The sequence below is a fragment of the Penicillium rubens genome (assembly GCF_028828025.1).
Source record: "Penicillium rubens strain IBT 27055 chromosome Unknown utg000002l_segment0_segment0, whole genome shotgun sequence".
NCBI lineage: Eukaryota > Fungi > Ascomycota > Eurotiomycetes > Eurotiales > Aspergillaceae > Penicillium > Penicillium rubens.
This window is the reverse complement of record NW_026890600.1, coordinates 3,078,213-3,100,135: the sequence shown is the minus strand read 5'-3', so window position 1 is coordinate 3,100,135 and position 21,923 is coordinate 3,078,213. Positions and strand designations below refer to the sequence as shown.

Sequence of the window (21,923 nt, the reverse complement as noted above, 5' to 3'; positions counted from 1 at the left end):
TCGGCCGTAGAATGGAATGACTGTTCAACCTGGCGGTTTGGAACCGTGAACGTATTGTGGGGCTCAACTAGTCCTAGACCGCAAGGATCAAGCATGGTGGTATATGATGGAAGGTCAGCTCTCCCAAGTCTGGTCATTGGTGTTTGTCAATCAGGACCACAACTGGTTCGTTACAGAGGCCTTGTTCATTGCTAATCTTAAATAAGAGGCTTCAATCATATTCATTTCGAAATCATGCGAGGGAATATACAGAGGGAATCAAACTAAAAAAGAAAACGTCTACTGGTCATCAGCCCACGGCAAGCTGAAGGTACCAACCCAGTCCTCGACTTCTTGGCGGAGCACAACAATCTCCGAGATCTCCTCACCCTCACCCACGTAGTCCAAGAACGCCTTGACAGTATTGGGGTTCTTGACACCGCGGGACTGAGCCGACTCGCGGGCAGCCTTGTCCAGCTTCTGGGTGATGGTGACCGCACGGTCGACGATATCGGCGACGCGGGTGAAGTCCTCGGGCTGGAAGCCACGGGAAGTCATGGCTGGGGTTCCTAGACGCAGACCGCCGGGCTTGAGGGCAGACTTGTCACCGGGAACGGTGTTCTTGTTGCTGGCGACACCACACAGCTCGAGAACGCGCTCAACACGAGCACCGTCCACACCGCGGTTTTTAAGGTCCACTAGCACCAGGTGGTTGTCGGTGCCACCGGACACAATGTTGTAGCCGAGTCCACCGTTGCTGGTGGAGTCACCTAGACGGCCGGCCAGAGCAGATGCGTTGCGGAGTACTGTCTTCTGGTAGGCCTCGAAGTCGGGCGACTGAGCCTGCTTGAGGGCCACGGATAGCGCAGTGATAGTGTGGTTGTGAGGGCCACCCTGGTGGCCGGGGAAGACGGATGCGTTGATTGGGTTCTCGAGATCGTACATGACGGGGTTGCCCTTCTTGTCTGTGCTACGCACGCCCTTACGGTAGAAGATCATAGCGCCACGCGGGCCACGCAGAGACTTATGGGTGGTGGTGGTCACGACATCTGAGTAGGGGAAGGGAGATGGGAGCACATCGGCAGCCACAAGACCCGAGATATGGGCCATATCGGCCAGCAAGTAGGCACCCACGGAGTCAGCGATCGCGCGCATACGCGGGTAGTCAATCAGGCGACTATAGGCCGAGGTACCCGCGATAATCAGCTTAGGCCTGTATAGGGTGGCCGACTTCTCCAACGCGTCGTAGTCAATCAGACCAGTTGACTCGTCGAGGCGGTAAGGGAAGGTCTCGAAGTATTTGGAGATAGCGGAAATCTTCTTGGTAGGAGTCTGATAACCGTGGGACAGGTGGCCACCGTGAGGAAGGTCCAAGCCCATGATGCGGTCGTGGGTGTTGAGGAGGGCGGAGTAGGCCATGAGGTTAGCGGGTGAGCCAGACAGAGCTGGAGTGGGTTAGCCTTCGCATATATCATTGTATCACGTCGAGTGTATCATACGTTGAACGTTCACTCCCCATTCCTCCGGGTTCAGACGGAAGGTCTCTAGGGCACGCTGCTGGCACAACCGCTCGGAGGCATCAATGTGTTCGTTTCCTCCATAGTACCGGGCACCGGGGTATCCCTCAGAATATTTGTCTGGATTACGGTTAGAATGGTCTGTCGGGCAAGTAGAGGTCGTCACCCAGAGTACATACTTTGCATAACACTGCCTAGGGCATCGAGAACAGCTTGCGATGTGAAATTCTCGGAAGGGATCAGGTTAATGAAGTGCTTTTGACGTTGTTTCTCCTGGAGTGGGTTTAGCAGTTGGTCGGTCAATTGGTGAGCTCTATCAGCGATGACGCACCTTCTGCAGAATGTTCCAAACGGTGGGGTCGGACTCCTCCAGAGAGGCTGCGAGCAACTATTGAATGGTCAGTCTGCATGCTCCGATTGCCATTGAATCGATTCCGGCCACCAACCTTGTGTTGCGTATCACGGGTGGATGTCGCTACTCCCCGCGATTGGGGGGCTAATCTGGGCACGATAGAGGCGCGAGCGGAGACAACGGCTGCCCGGGAGCTCCCAAGGGGGAGCAAGCGAGCAGCAGACCTACCACAGCGAGACAAATACATGATGAAGCTGAAGAAGGTCAATTCTCAAGCAGGGTATTATGTACTTGACCGATAGGAAAGCAACGGCTTTTAAACGACTGATGCTAGTCGGACGAGCACTGGCACCTTTCCGTTGCCCGCGGAAAGCGGGAAAAATGCACTATTCCCGTTCGAGCTCTCCGCCTGGTCCGTGCGCCAGCTGTTGGTTTATCTTCGCTCGGCAAAAATTTTTCCTTCTTTTCTTCTTCACACAACTAAATCCAAGATGAAGAAACGGCGTTCTTATCTGTGTCAGCACTCGTCGGTGACGGCTGGACTTCGGTCTAGCTGGCGCTGGACGGGCGCTGCTGAAAGGTCCCACGCCCCTTAACCATCCTTCTAGGGGTCAGTACCATCGGATTGGAATTGTTGTGTTGGTTCAATGGTCTGAGATCCTTATCCCCATTGAACCCTTTCGTGGCAACAGTTCCACCGTCGCATTGTCGACACTCCAGTACAACGAGGACATACGGTTATCGCATGCTCTAAGTGACACTCGAGTACAGTTAATTTCACAATATCTAGTTGCTACTATTAGTCTTGAAATTTATCTGGTCCTTCGGTGTTCTTGTCCCGCATTATCCTCATATACGTACTCCATCCTCGCACTCCACGACGTGATACGTGATGACAACAACTACATTGTCCAGTAAGCATCACGGTGTTGATGCACAATCCCACCTTGCGAAAGACCTTACCGATGTAAGCCGTGTATGTATGGAGTATGAGGTACGGAGTACTATTGTAGGGATAAACCGTTGCACTGAAAGATCACCAACCCACTATTGAGTGGACTATGGTAAGAATAATACTGTATTGACCTTGTTCACCCTCATTTTGTATTCCATCTTACATTGCTCATCACATTGTCATTCAGTCTAACTCATACTCGCGGTACAGTTGGCCATCACATATATCCTCCCAGATTAAGATTCATAGCCATGAATAAATAACCAGGTGGTTTCCCCCTCCTATCTCACCTTCTGTAAAGGTTCGCTCCGCTTGGTGTAGTATGCGGCAAGTTGATTAGTGACATCGGTATCTTGTGGTTTGGCCACAAGAATCGCGCGGAGTTTTAAGTAGGGCTCCTCCTGCGGGATAGTCTCTCGGCATAAGCCAAACAATATTGAGATACCCTCCTTTTGAAGCTATTGCAAATGGAGTCCCAAAGTAAGCAGACACTCCGAGAGGTTCTCCACCTACAACAAGACCTGAGCGAAAACGCCTCCCGGGCCTGGTGCAACCTCTCCCTACGAGTAGGTGATCAAGAGGTGACTTCTCTAGAGGCGATTCGTTCGGTTCACTGTATGCCTGTGGCGGACACATGGGTATCTCCATCCACAGTATGTTTCGATTTCGGCCAGCAGATTGAGGATTCAACAAAACTTTGTCCAGTAGAAGCTTAAACAGTGGAAAACATGCATAGGACGATGGCATGACCTAGACAAGGATGTCGGTGACCTGCTGTGCATTTATTTTGTCGTGGTATATCCGGATATCTTCTGCCTTGGAGAAGTGGAAAGGGTTCTTCGTATTTCGAGGCGGGTTTGCAGCTTGCATCATAGGAAAGGAGTAGCTGCACAGTGTTATAGTCACCTCAGCCGGCCGCGAGAGATATAGCCGGCAGATTCTCTAGTGCGAGGTCGGAGGTTGTGGTTGAATAGAAAGCGTCTAGACTGTCTACTCTTGTGTCCATTAGACAGCTCTTGTCTAGGACTTTTCGTAGCATATCATCCCATGCACAGGCCGCGGCGGTCAGCATAAGCCATTCTTGGTTCCGACCTCCTAACCTAATAATCTCCGCAAGGTCAATGAATTCACGGAGGAGCTGCGCCACCGCGTAGTTCTCCAGAGTGACGGCAAGCCCCGGAGCGACGAAATTGGTACCAGGCGGTTCCTCGGGAGATGGATTCGCTCCATGAAGAAGGAGCATCCTGGCTATCTCTGGGTCGCAGTGGACGGCGGTGAATAGCCGACGTGGCAGGTGTATATCAAGGCGAACTCATTTTTCAAGAGGAACCGAACAATATCGGGATGCCCAGCGTTGACTGCTGCGAGTAGGGCGAGATACTCTTCGGCGAGCTCGATCGATTCAAGACCACAGCCACTCTCCACAAGAAGTTTGGCGATACCGAGGTGTCCTTTTCGCGCAACTTGTCTTAGCATTGACTCGAATACTCGACGGTTGGTGACCGCCCTATGATCGAGCAATAAGCTGAGGATTGGCTCAGAGCCTACATATATGGCTTCCTCGAGCAGATCGATGCTGGGACCGTTCCAAGACCTACAGGTTTCCGCCTCAGTGTTCCAGTACGCAACCCGGTTCGGATCAATACTATGTTCCAGTAACAGGTGCGCGATGGCTGGTTGATTTTGCAATGTAGCCACATATAAGTACTCATATTTTGTGGTATGTTTCGTCCGTGAGCCTCACTTTGAGTGCGAGTCGCGCAGTTGCTATGTTGCCACTTTCCGCCGCCAAACTCAGGGCGCGGTTGGAGTAAAATTCGGCATCTCATTGATAGAGGATGAGGTTTAGGAGCAGGTATAGCGCTCTGTATGTCTGGACAAAGGAGTTGAGAGACCACAAGTGTAGGGAAAAAATGTATTCCCATGGATCAGGGCTGAAGTGTGGGTCTTGCAAGGAGAGACTGTAGAGACCCCATTGGTCAAGTATGGCCCGGAAATTGAGGTGGATAACGTCAACTGGCAGATCTAGGAGATGCATTTTCGACTTTACCTGGGAGTAGAGAAGTCTGACTGTAAGGGATTTTATTCGGATATATATCTGCTGGTACAAACATACATATGTCGATAAGTCGATTAACTGATGCCGTACTCCATCTTGCAAGCGGTTTGAATGAAAATTTCAATTCTCCCGAGGTCCATTTGAACCAGATAACTTATACGAAGTACAATATTGCAGATAGAACGTGGGGATTCTTGCAGAAGCACGATTGGAAGTAGTTGAGCCTCGTCAAAAACGTCTGATTTAAGAGTTGAATGTTTCTTAATTTTATATGTTCATATGCCATGGACAATATTTTGAGATGAAATTAACCATAAGAGATAAAAGATTCTAAATTTGTATAAAAGATACAAAAATTCCATAGAATAATAAGCCGATCCAAGCACCTAGAACTGCAATCGCCAGTGCCCAGAGAAATTGGCCCAACCCTAGCAGCCCACCAGTGCCCAAATGGGAAAGGATCCCCCGGGATACGCACTTCGAACCGGTTCCTGAGAGCGTGCGCTTAAGGTGAGGAGGACGCTAGGGAGGAAGTGACTTTGATCTCCATAATAAATTGGCTGTGTAATTAAGTACCTTTCTCGGTTACCCCAATTTACCTTAATTGTTTATTTTTTCCCTTCTTCTTATTGCCACACTCCTGTCTCTGCCCCTTTTCCATGGGCGGTGCCTGAGTGGCACCGGGTACCTGAATCTCATTTAATTAATTTTTTAGTTACTCCGTAATAACATTGGTTATAAACTTCTCCTGCCCCCCCTTCTTTTCTCTCTCTCTCTCTTCACCCACCACTTACATTCTCTAAATCCCCGGTTTTCAACCGATTACATTCTTTTGAATCCCTGTCACTCTTTTACCTTCTATCTGAACATTCTTGGAATTCCAACCAACTCTATCCACTCCATCACAATGCGTTTCTCTATTGCCGCTCTCACCCTCGGTGCCGCTGGTGCCATGGCCGGTGTTGTCACCGAGACTGTCACCGAGTACACCACCTACTGCCCTGAGGCCACCTCCGTTGTGCACGGAAGCAAGACCTACAGCATCTCCACCGTATGTTTATCTTGCCAACAAGTCTGCGACATATACTAATATCATCCCAGCCCGGCTACATCACCATGAGCCACGGTCCCTACACCGTCACTCGTCCCCTTGTGACCTCCACCGTGACTGAGTGCAACTCCTGGTAAGCATTCCTCTATATCCAACACGACCAATTAATCCCATCTAACACTTTCCTTAGCTCTTCCACCCCCGCTGTCTCCACCCCCGTGGCTAGCAGCAGCGTTCCCCCTCATCCCCGTCGTCCCCAGCGTCGCCACCTCCACCCCTCTGGTCCCCAGCGCCGGCTCCACTGGCGTGCCCAGTGCTCCCTCCAGCGCTGCCACCCCCTCCCAGCCCGCCTTCAATGCCGGTGCCATCAACGCCGCTACCGGTGCTGGTGCCGGTCTGGCTGCCGTCTTCGGTGCCGTTGCCCTCCTGCTGTAAATCAGTTGAGTGTGTCAATGGTATCATGAAGAGTTAGCACCGTGACTGGTGTTATCGCTTTGATACCCGCGCGGTGCTATTGGGTGTTTACGGCTGTGGGTTCTTCTTCTGGTATATGTCTTGTCTACGTCCTAGATAATACATAATGAGCCCTCTTGGGTTTTACTTTTCATGTTTGCCTTTCTTGTGGAGCACATATTTTTGTTGGTTTTGCGCATTATTCTCCTGGACATAACGCTTTTTATTTATCTAACTTCGATCAAGAATGATCTCTTACTTTCTACTTATTTTGCTTGCACTGGGCCTGAAATTCTGCTTGTAATCGTCTCAATGTAGAGCTATCTATAGATAGTGAACTTCTATCCATTCGACGTCACAACTATCACTATCATCTTCATACCTCGCCATCTTGATTAGCACATGCATCCGATACTATATCAAATTTGGTATCGGAATGTGTGTCAGACCTTGTTTGTCATTCTCATTTGTCGTTCTCAGCCATGCGCATCTATAAATTGATGCCAATACTCTATCTGCACAACGATTCATCACCACTATCTATCGCTGCACCTCCCAGCATCCGCTCTGCCAATAGTATCCGAGTTTCATTCACAGTCTGACCATAACGATGTCGGCTATTCCAAAGGAAAATGTTCAGGCTTCAACCCGCCTCAAAGATCCCACCCATGCTCAACAGGTCTGGTGTCGCGGTTCACATCACTTACACCATCAGTTCAATAGCCTTGATACTATCCACATTGGATCCCTATCCCTGGAATCTAGATGATACCAAATATGCTGACATACCTATGCGCTGTAGGAGTTCTTCGATGCTGACTCTCCTGAGTCGATTGCGACCCCTGCGACTAAAAAGCGCAAGAGGGATGGATCTAGGGCCAAGCGTCTGAGGATGAGTTCCTCAATGGAGACCATATCCCCAGGGTCGATCCACTCCAAGACCTCCGAGACTTCCCACAAGCGCTCGCCCAAGGAATCCAAGAGAGACAACAGTGCAACCAAGTCTGCCATGTCGCGTGAGATGCAGCAGTGTACATCTTCCGAGCCCGCTCGGCTCGAACTCCCGCCCAAGCCGGCGTCGGAGCAGAAGGCCGTGAATGACAATGTCTTTACCAACACGAACCCATTTGGGCTCGCAGACCTTCCGCCTTCAGAGTTCGTCTTCCCCCGCGACGTGGATTTCGACTACCCGTGCGACGAGAGGGAGACCTCATACGAGCCAGTCTCCGAATGTCTGCCCGAACATCCCCAAGTTCCCACTCCGTACACCCCGGTCTTGCGCGCGGGCTCGCAGTACAACCAGCGCATCTGGAACCAGTATGGGGGCAAATGTGAGACTTGGCTGGCGCGTCAGTTGTACGATGAGCTGCATGACATCACTACCCGCATTGGAGACATCATGTGTGGGATCAGGTTGATGCTGGATATGAGGGGGCCGAGTGATGGTTTTGAGGGTCTTGGTGAACATCATTTTGAAGCTGAAGAGTCCCATGGTGCACTCAAGGGTGATGGTCCTGAGGATCCGTTGGAACTGAGCGACAATGATGATAAAGCACTCTTTGTGAGCGGCACTGATGAACCCTCCAGCTCTGATGAGTTCAGCGGCTTCTCTGGGGATGAATAGATGGGGATGTCCACTTTTGCCTAACTACGATAGCTTACTACACACATTGCAATACTTTTATCTTTGGTGTTTCTTAGCTTTCTCTCCATTGACTGTATTAATGTCCTAATGGGATAGTGTTGCCAGCCAGGCTGTTAGTTATTTAATCACATCTCATGTACCAATGTCATATCTCATATCAACATAACTCATTTCCACATTCACACTTCAAAGAAGAGGCATTGTCACCCGATTTGTGTAATCAACATTCTCTTTCACGCTTTCGATGCGCTCATGGCAGGTTCCAAAAATGCTATCCCAAAGACGTGTCTGCTTGCCATAGTTATGGCTCTTCCTCCATCCATAGCGGTGATGTAGATCATGATCTTCAATCACCAACTCAGCATCAAAAATTTCCAGCAGCCAATTCACAGTAGAGGGTGCACCACCATGAAGTCGTAGCCCACTATGACCAATGAACTCCGAGAAGGCAATATACTGAAAACAAATCCACCATCCATAAAACCCCATGGGCAACCCAATGATCTTCAACGTAGTGTATGCAAGAAGCGGAATACCCGTAATATCCATGAATTCCTGCTCGTGGTCGGCGTACGCAGAGAGCAAAGGATTGGGATGTTTCGTCAGATGGTGTCTACGGTGGAACTTCCACAAAGGGCCCACCGAGTGCATCATGCGGTGATACCAGTAAAACCAGAAGTCCACCGTGATACTGTACAAGCCAATCTCCAAGGGAAGCCACTTCCATTCCAGTGATGTCGGTGTCTCCCCCGGCCGGTAGGTAAGAAATATTGCCATCACCATACGCAGCGTTGAGGTGGATATCAGCTCCCGTATCACCTTGCCCACGCCAACATCAGGGATCTCATCCCGAGGATGCTTGTCGCCATCCAAGAAGCCATAGACTTGGCCTAGGCGGCGCATGATGTGCATCTCGTGAATGCCGTTCAGCTTGAATGCACTAGAGTACAATGCAAAAGCGCCGATGAGATGCATGTTCTGCCCAGTGTAGATTGTGTAGGCGTGGTGTATTGCAAGTGGGATTGCGGCGTGTAGTAGAATCCATAAGTGGACCGTCCACTCTCTTATGGCGGGTATTTTATCTTTCTTGGAGAAGATTGGAACCTCCGCGTCAAAATCAATGAGATGTAAGCCAAGGAGTTCAATCATCCAGTGGTAGGTGTTCCATTGGGATCGGTCATGGCGCCAGGTAGACACCATGGAGTCTGCCGGATTGCGCGTGGTGGTCGTCTGGGTGGACATTATTGCTTAGTCTTGAATTTCACCGGTAGAAGATGTGATATTGAAGGTTATAACCAGGTCTATAAATTGTTATATACATGGGTCCGTTCAAGGTTGTCTGGTATAGCCGCACATGTGATGTTATGATCGACATATACAACCCTCAAACAGGAGACGTTGCTAGAACTCTATAATTTTCTGAACAAATTAAACACGACAGATCGAAGTGTTGGGGAATCCCAAAAAAGAATGGAATGCGAGAGGCTGTGATCTCATAGCGCGGGGAGGGCATCAGGACCTGTGATTGAGTCGTCTGCCTCGGTCCCCCGGATACCTACGGAGAAGGCGGGGAAGTCCCTGATGATTCCGGGGAGAAGATCAAATTTTCATCACTTGGTCAATTGTTCACGTTCGTACTTAGCTTGTGCTGATCTCATTTAACCGATACCCCATTGTGGGACACTAGAACCACGAGTAGTGCTGTAAGGTTCTACAAGTACACACTAATAGCTGATAAACCGGCGGATGATGGTGTAGGAATGGTGTATACAATCTGACATATTTGGTATGTACAGCAGGGACCCATTTATAACTACTTTGTTGATGACGCTTCAGCTAAAGATAGTAACCTCGGGTGATGAATACATTGAGAAGAGCCGAGCGAAGACTCTAGTGAAACCGAAAGATATACTCAGCTTGATGGGGACGGAATTGCACCTACTCAATAAAAGATCGAACCGGTCTGTAGTATTGAATGGCACAAAACTAAGATCTGGGAACGATTTGGAGAAAAAGACTCAAGCCTGTCACCACATGGCCCTCCCGACAAGTCTACAGTATAGCTCAATCTTACGGATAGGCCCTATTTCAGAACTCACTTAGCTTATTCCATTATCCTAGTATTCTAGTATCTTCAAAGAGAGCTAGATGTTGTTATAGGCGGTTTCAATAGTTGACTATTTCCCGATATCTCTCATCCCCGAGCATAAATCGTGACAGGATCATCATCCGATCTGCCTACCAGGCTCACATTTAAAGCCAAATGTGAAGCCGTGTCGTTACAAATGCTTCCGGAAGCGCTTGGTAGCCTGATATGAGGTGGTCAAGTAAGTCCGCAAGGTTGAATTAAAAGCCTTGAATCTCCAAGCCTGAAGCTCATTCACAAATGTGAGACTTCAACTTCCAAGTAGAAGATCCATCTTACCTTCTAAAGAACTGTAACAAGCATGAGACACCAAGTAGATGGCATTCCCAAGGTCGTATGTAAATTAAGATAGATGGGACATGAAATTGTTGTTATCACTTCCCCTAACTTGAAGTGTTTGCCAACTGATTCTGGTCTTTACCCTGAACCTCTCTCGCCCAATATTCTGCTTCTTATTCTTTCTTCTTCCATGTCACCCTTCTCTTCAGTCCATGATAGATCTTCTCTCCTCCATCTTCACTCGTTTCTTGAGCCTCTTCCCCCCATCACCTATGGAGTCAACCAAGGTCCCCAAGAGACCCACGCTACGATGGAACAAATGCAGGCGACAGGTGCTTTGCTGTTTGTTTCGCTTCTTTGTTTGCAGCAAAAAGCAAACCGAAGAGATATTCTCGTACATGTTTCGGAGTCATCTAAATGATCGCGGCATTCAAGGCTTTGTTCCATTTGCCACACTGAACACCCAGTGGGTTTGGATGAAGACCAGACGGGATCCAGTTTGGTCCCACGTGCATACGAGCACCGTATTTGACACCGACGAGGAGTGGAAAGAGATCATTGCAAGAATCAAATCCGCAGCCAAAACTTTGCGGTTCGAACTCCTTGAGAAGACGGAGGACACCAACATATCGCGCTCGAGCTCTGCGGGGGCCGATGACGAACGGAGTATTACACTCGTTAGTCGATGTTGGACATATCTAATCTGCAACTGCAAGCTGACGGTTCATCCTTAGAATGGACCCGCCGCGCCGATGCTTCCGCATTCGTTCTCTACTCCAGAGACTCTCAGCCCGATGGTATTGGTATCCCCGAGGGGGGGATTATGGCTTCGGTGAAAATTCCAGAGCAAACCAAAGCATCGAGCAAAACGTCGACCTGACCATCGACCGGACGATTGACCAGAGGAATGATTCCCAGAATGACCTCTACAATGAACTCAATAGGCCCAACGAGCCGGTCGTCACTGGCCATGGAAAGCTCTGTTTCTGGTGCAAACACGAAGGAGCCATCTACGATCCCGAGGAAGAACTACAAAACGAAGTCTACAATGACAGTGGATACGAGGATGATAGTCGTGGCAACGAACATGATAATCCACAAGACGATCCTGTTATGAGAGAGTATGCCCGAGGACTCAAGCAGTTCACGAGGGAGCTACATGGTGAAGTTCCTTATTCGGATGAAGAATCGCCTGATTCAGGGAGCGAGGCGTACCTGATGACACCCCATGAAGGGCTCTCAAACGTGCGCCATTTTTGCGACCCACACATATCTTCGCTTTCAAACCTAGAACAAGAGCCTCTGGACTCTGAGGATAATTCAGATTGGTGTGCTGACAGAGAAAGCCCTGTTGATTTGACTGGTTTTGGGACTCCTTCGATCTCGGAAGACCAGAATGGTTCCCTTGTCGATGAACGAATTTCCGCACGAGAGGCTCTGTCCAGATTCCGTTTTCCCCATACCCGCGCGGGTCGCGATGAGACACCTGACGACGGCTTGAGTCGGAGGGCGTCGCGGTATGAATGGCCCCCAAATGATGAAATAATGGTGGAAACTCTACGCCAGTTGTCCGTGGAAGCTCTTCGCCAGGTTGAAAACCAATCAAACAATCGCACTCATCAGGAGATGGATGTCTTGATGTATGACGGCAATACCTGGAACCAGGTGTAGAAAATGTGTGGATACGACATGATGTCTGGAGTCAAGTGTCTCATGTCTGATATCAATACGCAGGTTGAAACATGAAAGAGCTCAAACGGGAGAGACATAACAATGGAGGGGAGAAACATCTATATGGAAATCTCATAAGGTAACAAACATCAACCGGTCACCATCCTGTTCAACTGGTTATATTATCGATTTCCCCGACGGGATATCCGGGTTAAATTGAGGATGGTTTTCGATGCTCTCATATTTATGCGCAGTCGGCAATGCCCTATCCATCTGTGCTTTAGTCGCGGTAGGTATCTTCGGGCCACGCATAAGGGGGTTGGAAGGATTGTAGTCATATATCCACAAACGGTTCGAGTTATCGGGGGCTGTTGCTGTATAGAATTTCCAACGCATCCAAGGACCATTCAGGCGTTTTGTTCCACGTCCAGGAAGGACGACAACCGGTATCGAGTCCCAACTGTCGGCCATATATTGTTTCTCATGCTCATCCCACATGTTGACTTCCAACTCCCTTACCAACATGGCTTTCTTGCTGCCATCGCCCAAAGTTACGACTAACACCCCCAAGAGTCGAGGTATGGGGTACATAAGGCCCTGGGCTTGTAGATTGATTCTTAGTCGGTTCACGTCGTTTTCATAAAGAACCATATAATCGGCCCCCGTATCATCCTTGAACGAGAATTCAAAGGACCTAGGTGATGGCTTACCGCCTGTCGTAGGAATTCGAAGAGAAATCGACATCTAAGGAGATGTTAAAACGAGCATTTAGCATTAGAGTATTGCATATACCTCTGCTGCCCACTTTCTGGACCCCGTTCCGCATTCGATCACAGCCTGTTGACTGCTAGGTCCAGGGCCATCTATCTAATAATCCAAGTCAGCATGCTCGTCCGACAATACAGGATTGACTGGCAAGACTTACACCCTCGACCCAAAACCCGGTCTCATTTCCCTTATACTCGTCATAGAGGTATTGGAATTCATCCCACTTGAAGGGCCTTGGCGCACAGAGCTGGGCTCCATTGTGCCAGTAGGTGACGAAGCCATGGCACCAGTCCAAGCCACCTGATCGGTAAGCTAGAATGACATTTTGGACATTGTTGGCGATCTTGTATTTGTCCTTGATAGCATTGCTCTGAGCCCATTCTAGGATAGACTGAAGATCCTCTAGTCGTCGCACAACCGGCCAACTTAGCCCCTTCTCTGCAGCCATCTTTTTGCTATATGGGATTAAAAGGATCAGTAATTGTCAGTATATTCATATCGGGTTATGACTGACTCGCGCTCCTGCCCCACCAGCAGCTCTTCCAGTTTATGTTCATAAACATGGGGCATGATGTTCTCCTTAATCCGCTCACGGCATCTGGTGATCTGAGACTGCAGATCACTATACATAGGTTAGTAGTTGTATTTCCCGTGTCAATGAATCGGACTTTACTCATTAATTAGATCAGGCTCTCTTGGGTTCCAGCCTTTGGGTGCCTTTGCCCGATCAGTAATGGCAGTCTTTACCGGACGCCATTTCTGCTTCGGAGGCCTTGGTGGCATAGGTTTAAGCCTCCTCTTAGAGTAATCGGTCTTCAAATCGTCCATGAAAGCTTTCACATCTAGCGGTTTTGGTTTAGTGGCCTCTTTCTTTTGTTTCTTTTTTGGGCTTGACTCTGCCTGCGAATCATCTGGGGCTGCCCGTTTGTCCTTTGGTCGTATAGGGAGGTCAACTTCAAGCTGACCTCTAGCTGCTGCATTGCGCTGTTCTTGTTGTCTTTCACTAAAGAAACCCTGGGGCTTTCGAGCCCGCCGGGGGTTCTTACCATCGCCTGGGTTGTCAGACATTTTGGAATAGAACGCAGTGGTGCGATATGACGATATTTTCTAGGTAAATGGAGAATGAAACAAAAATCAGACGTATCTGTCTACGAAGCGTTTGTCGAGGTATTTTGTATAGGATATTTGGCTTTCTTTGATGATACTTGTTCGAGATGCTTCTTCGGTCTCTTTGTGCATTTTCTGATATGAAAGGATATCGACCTGGAACTCGGTTCTTTGAAGCTATAAAAAGAATTTCTATACGTCAATTCCGAGTATTCGAACAAACCAATATTTCTAAAAGTAGTTGAATCCTCAAACTTAATCCATGTCGACATCACAGTCCTCGTTATCGTATTCACCCCAAAATTCTTTAAGGTCTTCGACGCGCCAAGCAGTAGCCCAGCCAGTCTCGCGTTCAATCTTGACCAAAATTTCAACAATGGCAGAGTGTTCAGAATAATGAGACATAGCCTTACCAGCTATCCACAAAGGTTGAAGTGCGTTAGTCCAGCAGCCACTAGTCACAGATACGCAAAGAGTTAGCAACTCCGCGCTGTATTCCTCTCTTTTTCAGTCAAATAATGGTTGAGAGACTCACTGATGACCGTTGGATGCGGATATTGCACATATTTGTCGAGCATGCCAGAGAACTGATCTCTATTTGTTCATTAGCCTTGGCCACTAAAAAAAGCGTAGAAGACAGCATACCGGTCTCTTGCTCAATGTCAATGTCTTTGGCTTTCGCTGAAGCAACAGTAAGGCTGCTACATGATACATCTGGTTCCCGGATACTGTCCAATATTAGTACCACGGAGTCAACAAGCAATAGCGAGAAAACTTACTAGCAGCCCCATTCCCATACAACGCGATCGGAAAAGCTCGATCCAGTCCTTCACGCTCGGAAGCAGCAACGCTGAATATAGATTTCATCTGGGCAGGCCGATTATCGTACCACTCTTCTACACGCTCAAACGAATCTGCCCAGCGATCAACGTATGAGTCGCCATCGTCGTTGGGAACAGATTGACATGATGTGCAAGGGTGAGACATTTTCGAAGCACAACCGAAAAGAACGTTCAACGTCCGCGCGACGAGATATACTGTATAGTTGGCATATGTATCGAGATTGGTTTTGGCCGAAGATATAAATGTCTGTGCAGCTTCGTTGTAGCTCATATCAACCGGACGCCAATTGTGGATAGGTATGATGGTCTCCTCCTCGGATATGAGACCACCGCAAACATCTGATTGAAGTCAGGAAACCGAACAGAAATTATTGCGATGATATATGGGAATTTCATACCCATCCGAGCAAAGCACCAAAAAAGAGCTTGCTCTTCCTTCCCAGAGAAGCCGTTGATACCAGCTGCTTGAATAAGATACGCACAGCCATCTAAATGGCGACGCCATTCCTTGGGATTGCCTATCGTTCATCAGTTCTGAAGCGCACGATAACGGGAACCCTGGATACCTACAGCTCAACATTTCTAAGACACACAAAATAACGCAAGAAGCTATCACAGGAGTGGTTTTACTTCCCAACTCAGGTAGAAGGAGGTGAATGGCTTCCTGGTACAGATATAGGCTCTCTGACTGCGATTTCCGGTTTTGCTGTCTTTCGAGCTGTCGTGCAGATAATGCCAATATAGAGTAACGGAGGTGAGTCGAAGACTTGGCCATCTGTGGGAAAGTGGAAGCAAAATGGCGATGGTTATCAAACATGTCGAGCTTTCTAGAGTCAGATGGATTCTCAATATAATGGAGTCTGCACAGTCAACTTACCCAGGAGCATATTTCATTAAGATAATTTCCCCACAAGATATGTTCTCTTTCGGGCGATAATTCAAACCTCCTGCTGTATTCCAAGCCCCGAGACTGCCGCTTAGTTCTCGGAAACGACCCAGCCTCACTAACTGTTACTGGGGTATGCACTGGAGGAATGGAGTCTTGCGAGCTGCGACGGTTTGGGATATCCGGCAGGGCAGTCCATAGCTGGCGGTTTCTTAAGGTCGTGTGAAGCGCTTCATAAGCAGAACCTGGCAAAAACACATCGTTGACGAGATCTGCCGGGTCGGAAAAGATATTGTGCTCAAACAATGGCGATGGAACAGTTTGGTAAGAGCCGGTCAAGGATGAATGAAATTGAGCGCTCTGAGTTAAGCCCCCTAGCCCGCTCAAACCGTCGAGCATATACTCAGGGCTGGAATTATGGATTTGCGACGAGTCATCCCTGGATTGGGGAAGCGTATTATAGTCACATTGGATGGTTGGTGGATAATGAGACTGGGGAGACGCCGCTTGAAGTCCCAAATCATGCCCATTAATCACGTTTTCAGGATGGCATGGGGATTTGTTTTGAATGGACTTCTGAGACAGGTGTGATGATGCATCGCTAGAGTAGGGTGGTGAAAGACCTTGGTTGAGCGCGGGATTAGGACTGCGGATCTCATTGGTTATGGGATCCGGGGTATTTTCTGTAGCAGTCACAGGCGCGGCCCTGGCACTGGAATCTGGAGCAGGGGGCGGAGATGCCTCATGTACTGGTTGCTCGGAAGCTCCGTGGCCCTGTTCCTTGGGTGCGCTTTTTGCCCGGGTCTTTGGGGCGGAATTCAAGATCTTGAATCTACTTTGACGCTTGTTTTTGTTCACTGCCACACCTTGGCTCATCGATGGGTGATCTGATTCTAGCACCTTGATATTGGAATCACGAAAGGCTCCGAGCATACGCCATTGGCACTCGTCGCCTCGGCGCTTGCAGCCCGTGCAGGTGGGCTTAGCCTCATCGCATTTTCGCCGCCGGCGACTGCAGTTGACACATCCAGTTCGTGTACGTTTCCTGCGCTCCATCCCCATGTTTAGGGGATGTAAATCTTGCGGTTCTAGCGGAGCGGAAGTCTGTGGGCTCATTCTGTCATTATCGCTGCTAGTCCGAGGACTATTCAGGGACATGTTCGACATTTTCCCGAGAAGTTACCATCCTAGGTAAGCTGAGGATAGCAGTGAATTCTTGCGCGGAGGATGTGCAATATTGAAGAAGTGAAATATCTTTACCGGATCGGGAAAATTTAGGCGCCTTGAGACGAGGCGAAAGTCCGGGCTTGGCGGGGCCCCGGGTTTTCCCCGGGGGGTTTTTCCCCGAGTGGCGACGTTGTTCATCCGACGAAAGGGGTTAAATTCCCAATTGGTCATGGAAGTATCTACAGTCACACCTCATTGAAGTTGAAGGATCATCGGAGAGCAAATTCTTCTAGAATAGAAAGGTTTACAAGGTAGTGAGGGCGAGGAGGGTATTTCAAACCGGCAGAATTTCATCTAGAAAGGCGGCAAGTTAAATGCAGATAGAATAACAAAGATCACGTGGACGGTAAGCCTTCAACGGGTACTAATCCTAATTAGGTAGACTTGGCGCTCTTGACTATAGAGGTTTCTAACTTAAAGAGGTTTACAAAATAGTGTCGATTTTGAGGTGTGACTGTATGAATAGCAAAAGAAACAATATTGACTAAAATATATGTAGGGAGTCAAATGGATATCCACGTTTTGTATGAACGTACTAGACATATATTAAATCTGGAACGAAATGCGTTGACTCCCTAACAATCATCACTAAAAAGATCTATTCAATATGTTGAGCATTTACACTCTCCAGATCTTTGGCAGTGGCATTTCCGACTCGTGTGTCCACGTCACCCGCAATTCCCATAGACGAGTCCCAATGGAGCTGAACCTTTTCGTTGGTGAATAACCGATCGATTTGCTCCAGAGTGAGGTTTTGCGTTTCCGGATAGAAAAAGTAGATAAATGGGAGGAAGAAGAAGTTGAATACTGCAATATCAGTTAGTTCAAGCGATGGGAACTGAAATAAAAAAAGTTGTGTAGCACATACTGGCAAAATAGATATAAGTTTTATACCCGATGTTGGCAATGCTAACTGGTGTGATTTCCACAACAAGGAATGTACAAATCCCTAACACTCGTTAGCCTTTTGCCATTAATCAAAGAGCCGAAGTACGTACAGTTTGTTGCAGTCGCCATAGCGGCTGATCTGGTTCGAATTGCAAGTGGTGAATATTCCGCGGGCACTTAATGTTCGTGTCTGGTTAGTGCCGAGCTCATTCAAAACACAATGGTATATGGAGGAATACTCACAAAGCCAAGGAATGGCAAGAAGACCCGTTGCAAAGAAGAAATTGAACAGGAATAGCATGACAGTCGCAACCAAGCCAGCTGCGTGTCCACCATCCCAGATGGTGCCTGCCAAAACAGCCATGCAGCAGCCCTGTCCAATGACTGCAAACATCATGAGCTTACGGCGGCCAAGGCTGGAAGAAATTAGCATAATGTCAGGACTTCATCATGGGTCGACATACCGCTCGATAGTCCAAATAGGAACCATGGAGGAAAAGAAGTATGCGATTCCATTGAAACCCGCCAATAGCAATGCTGTGTGGTGGGACATTCCAACGGATTGCTCAAAGATGACAGTAGCGTACTAGGGTTTATTAGCAATGTTAACGTCGGGATTTCAAGTTGTTTGACTCACGTAGGTAATCAAGTTAATGCCAGATAGCTGCTGCATGGCTTGACCTCCCATACCAAGAAGAGTTCTGTATAAGAAACGTTGCTTGTTGTTCTGAAAGAGAAGTTTGAATGATCCTCCAGATGATGCTTCCTGTTCTTCTTCGACTGCGCGAGAGATCTCTGTAACATCCACATTCACAACAGGGTCATCTTCGTCGATTTCACGAGCATTATGCTGGAGCGCCCAGATAATGTGACGAGCTTTGTTTTCGTGTCCATGTTGGATAAGCTATCCCGTTAGCTTGAGATCCACGAACTTGAACACATTTTGACATACCCATCGAGGAGATTCGGGAAGGCACATGACTCCGAGGAAGGTGACGATAGCAAAGAGAATTTGTAGCGCAAGCGGAAAACGGAACTGTGCTTCATTCTTGACATAGCTCATCCCGTAATCTACAAGAAACAGTAAAAAATTAGCATCAAGGCTTGGTCAATGGCGTGAACTAGATGAATACTCACCAACCCAATATGAAAGCATGACACCAAAGATGTTGATGGCCAGCTCGATGGCCAACTGTTCGGAAGGTTAGACCAGGGATTATAAGAGGCTTTATGAATAACTCACTCCTTTGCCTCGACTTGCCGCCTTGCTCAGTTCCGAATGCCAGACCGCTGTGGCAATGTTAGCAAATAAAAGGAAAAAGACAGAGATCGGAACTCACGGATTGTACTTGTGTTGAGACCATTTCCAACACCTGCGATGATTCGGCCGACGATGAGATGGGGAATGCTATAGGCACTGGCTTGGAGAGCTGCACCGATGCTCAGAACGACACATCCAGCCATGATACAATTGCGTCGACCGAGTCGTTCACCAACGAGCAAAGAAACAATTGCGCCCAAGAAACAGCCCTAAGCCTGTTAGAAATGTGATGGATGGCATGGGGCCTTGAAAACAAACGAGCACTTACAATCTCGTAAATGGCAACACTATTATATGTAATGTAAGTCAGTCTGTGTTCTCTTTCGGTATATGGGGTGCCAGATCACTCACACCGTGCCTTGCAAGGAAGAACTACCGTGTCCAGTCGCAGTGGTATCAATCTCAGGGAATGTAGCAACAAAGGCATCTCCAGTCAACAGACTGGACATCACGCCCTGGTCATAGCCGAACCTGTACACCCCTGTCAGACTGAACAAACCATTTACCTGGTCTGACGACACTAGGTTCGTCTACTTACAGCAAGAAACCACTACCAGCAGTGGCTGTGATGGCGTAGTTTAACGACCGACCCACGAGGAAAGCCATGATAGCGTAGTCACTGGGTTAATATTTCCAGGTATCGCGCAATAAAACACGCGTGGACGTTTACTCAAAGCTACCTAAAGCAGTGGGGCCCTCGAGGGTTTTATAACTCGAATAACTGGGGACAGTATCATAGTCCATCAAGAGTGGCTCCATTCTAGGATTCCGTGACACTGTGGCTTAAGTTCCCACTTGGTCGATGAACTTCCCCGGCCTGCCATGATTAAGGTTCCGCCGAGTCAACTCCGCGTTTTGCGGGATGCCTTGTGGAGATGACGGAAAATGCCGCATCTCTTGCATGTTTGTCTATGTTGTACTTGAACTAAGGTGCTTTTGCCGAGCTGGGGGAAGCCGAGAGCTTCTGCATGTAGTTATTCTATATTCTATACCTAGGTAGTCATTCTGCGTGAGAGTGAGTAGGATGCATAGTTGGAAAGGCGCTTCAATAGAAGAAAACAGCCGAACCGAGTCCCCCAAGTTCGAAACTTCGGCATCCCTGGACCGGTTAAACTCTTAAATGGCATGCGTATATTTCCTTATTAGGAACATTTAAGCACAGTCACGTGAAATGTCTCTTAACACGATACCTCAACTCTCCGATACACTTGAACCCCAGCTTGTTCCCCAGCTTGCTGCCCTATTCCCCACTGATCTGCAGTCTTACCTTTCCTTAAACAGCATATTTTAGCACCCGTTGAGAAGAGGTCGGGCTTCACGACCGGACCGGTATTCGCGCATATCGGCATGATTTGTCCAAATCGGCAACTACCATTGAAAAATTGGACCTTGAACAGATTGCATGCAACTCCTCCGTTCCACTATGATCCATCGAGCTGAATATTTCCCTAGTTAGGTTGCATATAGCCGCTGTGAGCGATTGTCTGGCTGAGGATGACGCGCTGGAGCATGTGTCTTATATGCAGCAGACACGCTCCAATCTGTTCTCCGAAATAATCAATCTACCATTTCACATCCAACCTATCTTATCCACCATAGCTTAAACATTGACTCACAATGGCCCCTTCTGTCTCCCTCGACCACACCACACCGGCAGTCGTGCCGGAGTCCAACGAGACCCCTGCTGCCTTCGTGCCTGCCAATGACCTCTTCTCTTTGGCCGGTCGCACAGTCATGATCACTGGAGGCGGTCGTGGTCTGGGCATGTGCTTGACCACTGCTGTCCTTGAAGCTGGCGGTGACGTTGCCTGTCTTGATTTGCTCTCTGAACCCAGTGAAGAGGAGTGGAACGCCGTGCAGAAGCTGGCCAAACAGCGTGGCCTTCAAGCAACATACACCCAGTGCGATATCACCAATGAGGAGAACACTAAGAAAGTATTGGAAGACATTGCAGCCGAGGCACTGCGTCGGAACAAGCCCTTGCGTGGTGCCATTACTTGTGCCGGCATTCAACAGATGGTCCCCGCTCTTGATTACCCTATCGATGGATACCGGAAGATGTTGGATGTCAAGTGAGTTGGATAATGTTGTGGTCATACAAGAGCATATTGCTGATTGCCGTTTTCCTACTTAGTGTCCTTGGAACATTCATTCCCGCCAAGCACTGTGCGCGCATCTTCGTGGAGCAAAAGACCCCAGGCAGCATTGTGATGATCGCGTCTATGTCTGGTCAGATTGCCAACCGGGTAAGTCTCGCGACAGATTGAATTAGGAAATCGCACACTAACAAGTGAACCTTCTGTAGGGATTGACCTGCACCGCATACAACTCCTCCAAGGCCGCCGTGCACCAGATGTGTCGATCGGTTGCCCAAGAATGGGGCCAGCACAACATTCGTGTCAACACGCTTTCCGCAGGAGTAAGGCACCAACGTCATGTTCTGGCTTGTCTGAGTGAACCCGGCTGACCATTGATATTCTAGTACATTCGCACTGCCATGACAGACGCTTTGCTTCAGGAGAAGCCGGATTTGGAGGAGACTTGGATGCGGGGTGCACTTCTCGGCCGTCTTGGCGCCCCCGAGGACTTCAAGGGGCCTACTCTATACATGCTCACTGATGCGAGCGCTTGGATGACCGGTGCTGATCTCCGAGTCGACGGTGGTCACTGTGCGTCGGCATAAGCTGCTGATTCCGTAAACAGTGAGAACGAGAGATGAAATAGACCTGACATGCTTTTGGCGTTTTAGAGTGGATTTGGATGGGCCATAGAGACGT

At 48.6% G+C, this 21,923-nt stretch overlaps 10 protein-coding genes across 10 annotated transcripts; 4 read left to right on the top strand and 6 right to left on the bottom strand.

The window, feature by feature from the left end:
• Window positions 1-279: 279 nt before the first annotated feature.
• Window positions 280-2,095, bottom strand: N7525_003660 (serine hydroxymethyltransferase; the record flags this gene model as incomplete). The annotated part of the gene is made up of 5 exons (XM_002558890.1): window positions 280-1,424; window positions 1,479-1,616; window positions 1,676-1,769; window positions 1,828-1,884; window positions 1,943-2,095. The coding sequence occupies 5 exons, from the start codon at window positions 2,093-2,095 to the stop codon at window positions 280-282; spliced, it is 1,587 nt and encodes a 528-aa protein (XP_002558936.1).
• Window positions 2,096-3,553: 1,458 nt separating this feature from the next.
• N7525_003659 (uncharacterized protein) lies at window positions 3,554-4,632 on the bottom strand (the record flags this gene model as incomplete). The annotated part of the gene is made up of 4 exons (XM_002558891.2): window positions 3,554-3,689; window positions 3,904-4,047; window positions 4,116-4,448; window positions 4,502-4,632. 4 exons carry the CDS (start codon window positions 4,630-4,632, stop codon window positions 3,554-3,556), a joined length of 744 nt encoding a protein of 247 aa, XP_002558937.2.
• A 1,137-nt stretch (window positions 4,633-5,769) lies between these two features.
• Window positions 5,770-6,348, top strand: N7525_003658 (putative GPI anchored protein; the record flags this gene model as incomplete). The annotated part of the gene is made up of 3 exons (XM_061212778.1): window positions 5,770-5,913; window positions 5,964-6,046; window positions 6,174-6,348. 3 exons carry the CDS (start codon window positions 5,770-5,772, stop codon window positions 6,346-6,348), a joined length of 402 nt encoding a protein of 133 aa, XP_061069799.1.
• A 628-nt stretch (window positions 6,349-6,976) lies between these two features.
• N7525_003657 (uncharacterized protein) lies at window positions 6,977-7,990 on the top strand (the record flags this gene model as incomplete). Its single annotated transcript, XM_002558893.1, has 2 exons — window positions 6,977-7,045; window positions 7,169-7,990. The coding sequence occupies 2 exons, from the start codon at window positions 6,977-6,979 to the stop codon at window positions 7,988-7,990; spliced, it is 891 nt and encodes a 296-aa protein (XP_002558939.1).
• A 207-nt stretch (window positions 7,991-8,197) lies between these two features.
• On the bottom strand, window positions 8,198-9,253 carry N7525_003656 (sterol desaturase family protein; the record flags this gene model as incomplete). The annotated part of the gene is made up of 1 exon (XM_002558894.1): window positions 8,198-9,253. The coding sequence occupies one exon, from the start codon at window positions 9,251-9,253 to the stop codon at window positions 8,198-8,200; it is 1,056 nt and encodes a 351-aa protein (XP_002558940.1).
• A 1,455-nt stretch (window positions 9,254-10,708) lies between these two features.
• N7525_003655 (uncharacterized protein) lies at window positions 10,709-12,107 on the top strand (the record flags this gene model as incomplete). Its single annotated transcript, XM_061212777.1, has 2 exons — window positions 10,709-11,113; window positions 11,217-12,107. The coding sequence occupies 2 exons, from the start codon at window positions 10,709-10,711 to the stop codon at window positions 12,105-12,107; spliced, it is 1,296 nt and encodes a 431-aa protein (XP_061069798.1).
• A 177-nt stretch (window positions 12,108-12,284) lies between these two features.
• Window positions 12,285-13,943, bottom strand: N7525_003654 (uncharacterized protein; the record flags this gene model as incomplete). The annotated part of the gene is made up of 5 exons (XM_002558896.2): window positions 12,285-12,851; window positions 12,900-12,974; window positions 13,033-13,330; window positions 13,390-13,497; window positions 13,549-13,943. 5 exons carry the CDS (start codon window positions 13,941-13,943, stop codon window positions 12,285-12,287), a joined length of 1,443 nt encoding a protein of 480 aa, XP_002558942.2.
• Window positions 13,944-14,237: 294 nt separating this feature from the next.
• N7525_003653 (Zn(II)2Cys6 transcription factor) lies at window positions 14,238-16,877 on the bottom strand (the record flags this gene model as incomplete). The annotated part of the gene is made up of 7 exons (XM_061212776.1): window positions 14,238-14,436; window positions 14,518-14,576; window positions 14,628-14,710; window positions 14,762-15,163; window positions 15,223-15,342; window positions 15,395-15,647; window positions 15,702-16,877. 7 exons carry the CDS (start codon window positions 16,875-16,877, stop codon window positions 14,238-14,240), a joined length of 2,292 nt encoding a protein of 763 aa, XP_061069797.1.
• Window positions 16,878-17,535: 658 nt separating this feature from the next.
• N7525_003652 (sugar porter family MFS transporter) lies at window positions 17,536-19,752 on the bottom strand (the record flags this gene model as incomplete). The annotated part of the gene is made up of 13 exons (XM_002558898.1): window positions 17,536-17,744; window positions 17,806-17,886; window positions 17,936-18,001; window positions 18,069-18,241; window positions 18,290-18,411; window positions 18,463-18,729; window positions 18,778-18,896; window positions 18,963-19,017; window positions 19,069-19,115; window positions 19,166-19,355; window positions 19,415-19,433; window positions 19,498-19,617; window positions 19,685-19,752. The coding sequence occupies 13 exons, from the start codon at window positions 19,750-19,752 to the stop codon at window positions 17,536-17,538; spliced, it is 1,536 nt and encodes a 511-aa protein (XP_002558944.1).
• A 1,011-nt stretch (window positions 19,753-20,763) lies between these two features.
• N7525_003651 (oxidoreductase, short chain dehydrogenase/reductase family) lies at window positions 20,764-21,829 on the top strand (the record flags this gene model as incomplete). Its single annotated transcript, XM_002558899.1, has 4 exons — window positions 20,764-21,218; window positions 21,281-21,392; window positions 21,452-21,565; window positions 21,629-21,829. 4 exons carry the CDS (start codon window positions 20,764-20,766, stop codon window positions 21,827-21,829), a joined length of 882 nt encoding a protein of 293 aa, XP_002558945.1.
• Between the last annotated feature and the right edge of the window lie 94 nt (window positions 21,830-21,923).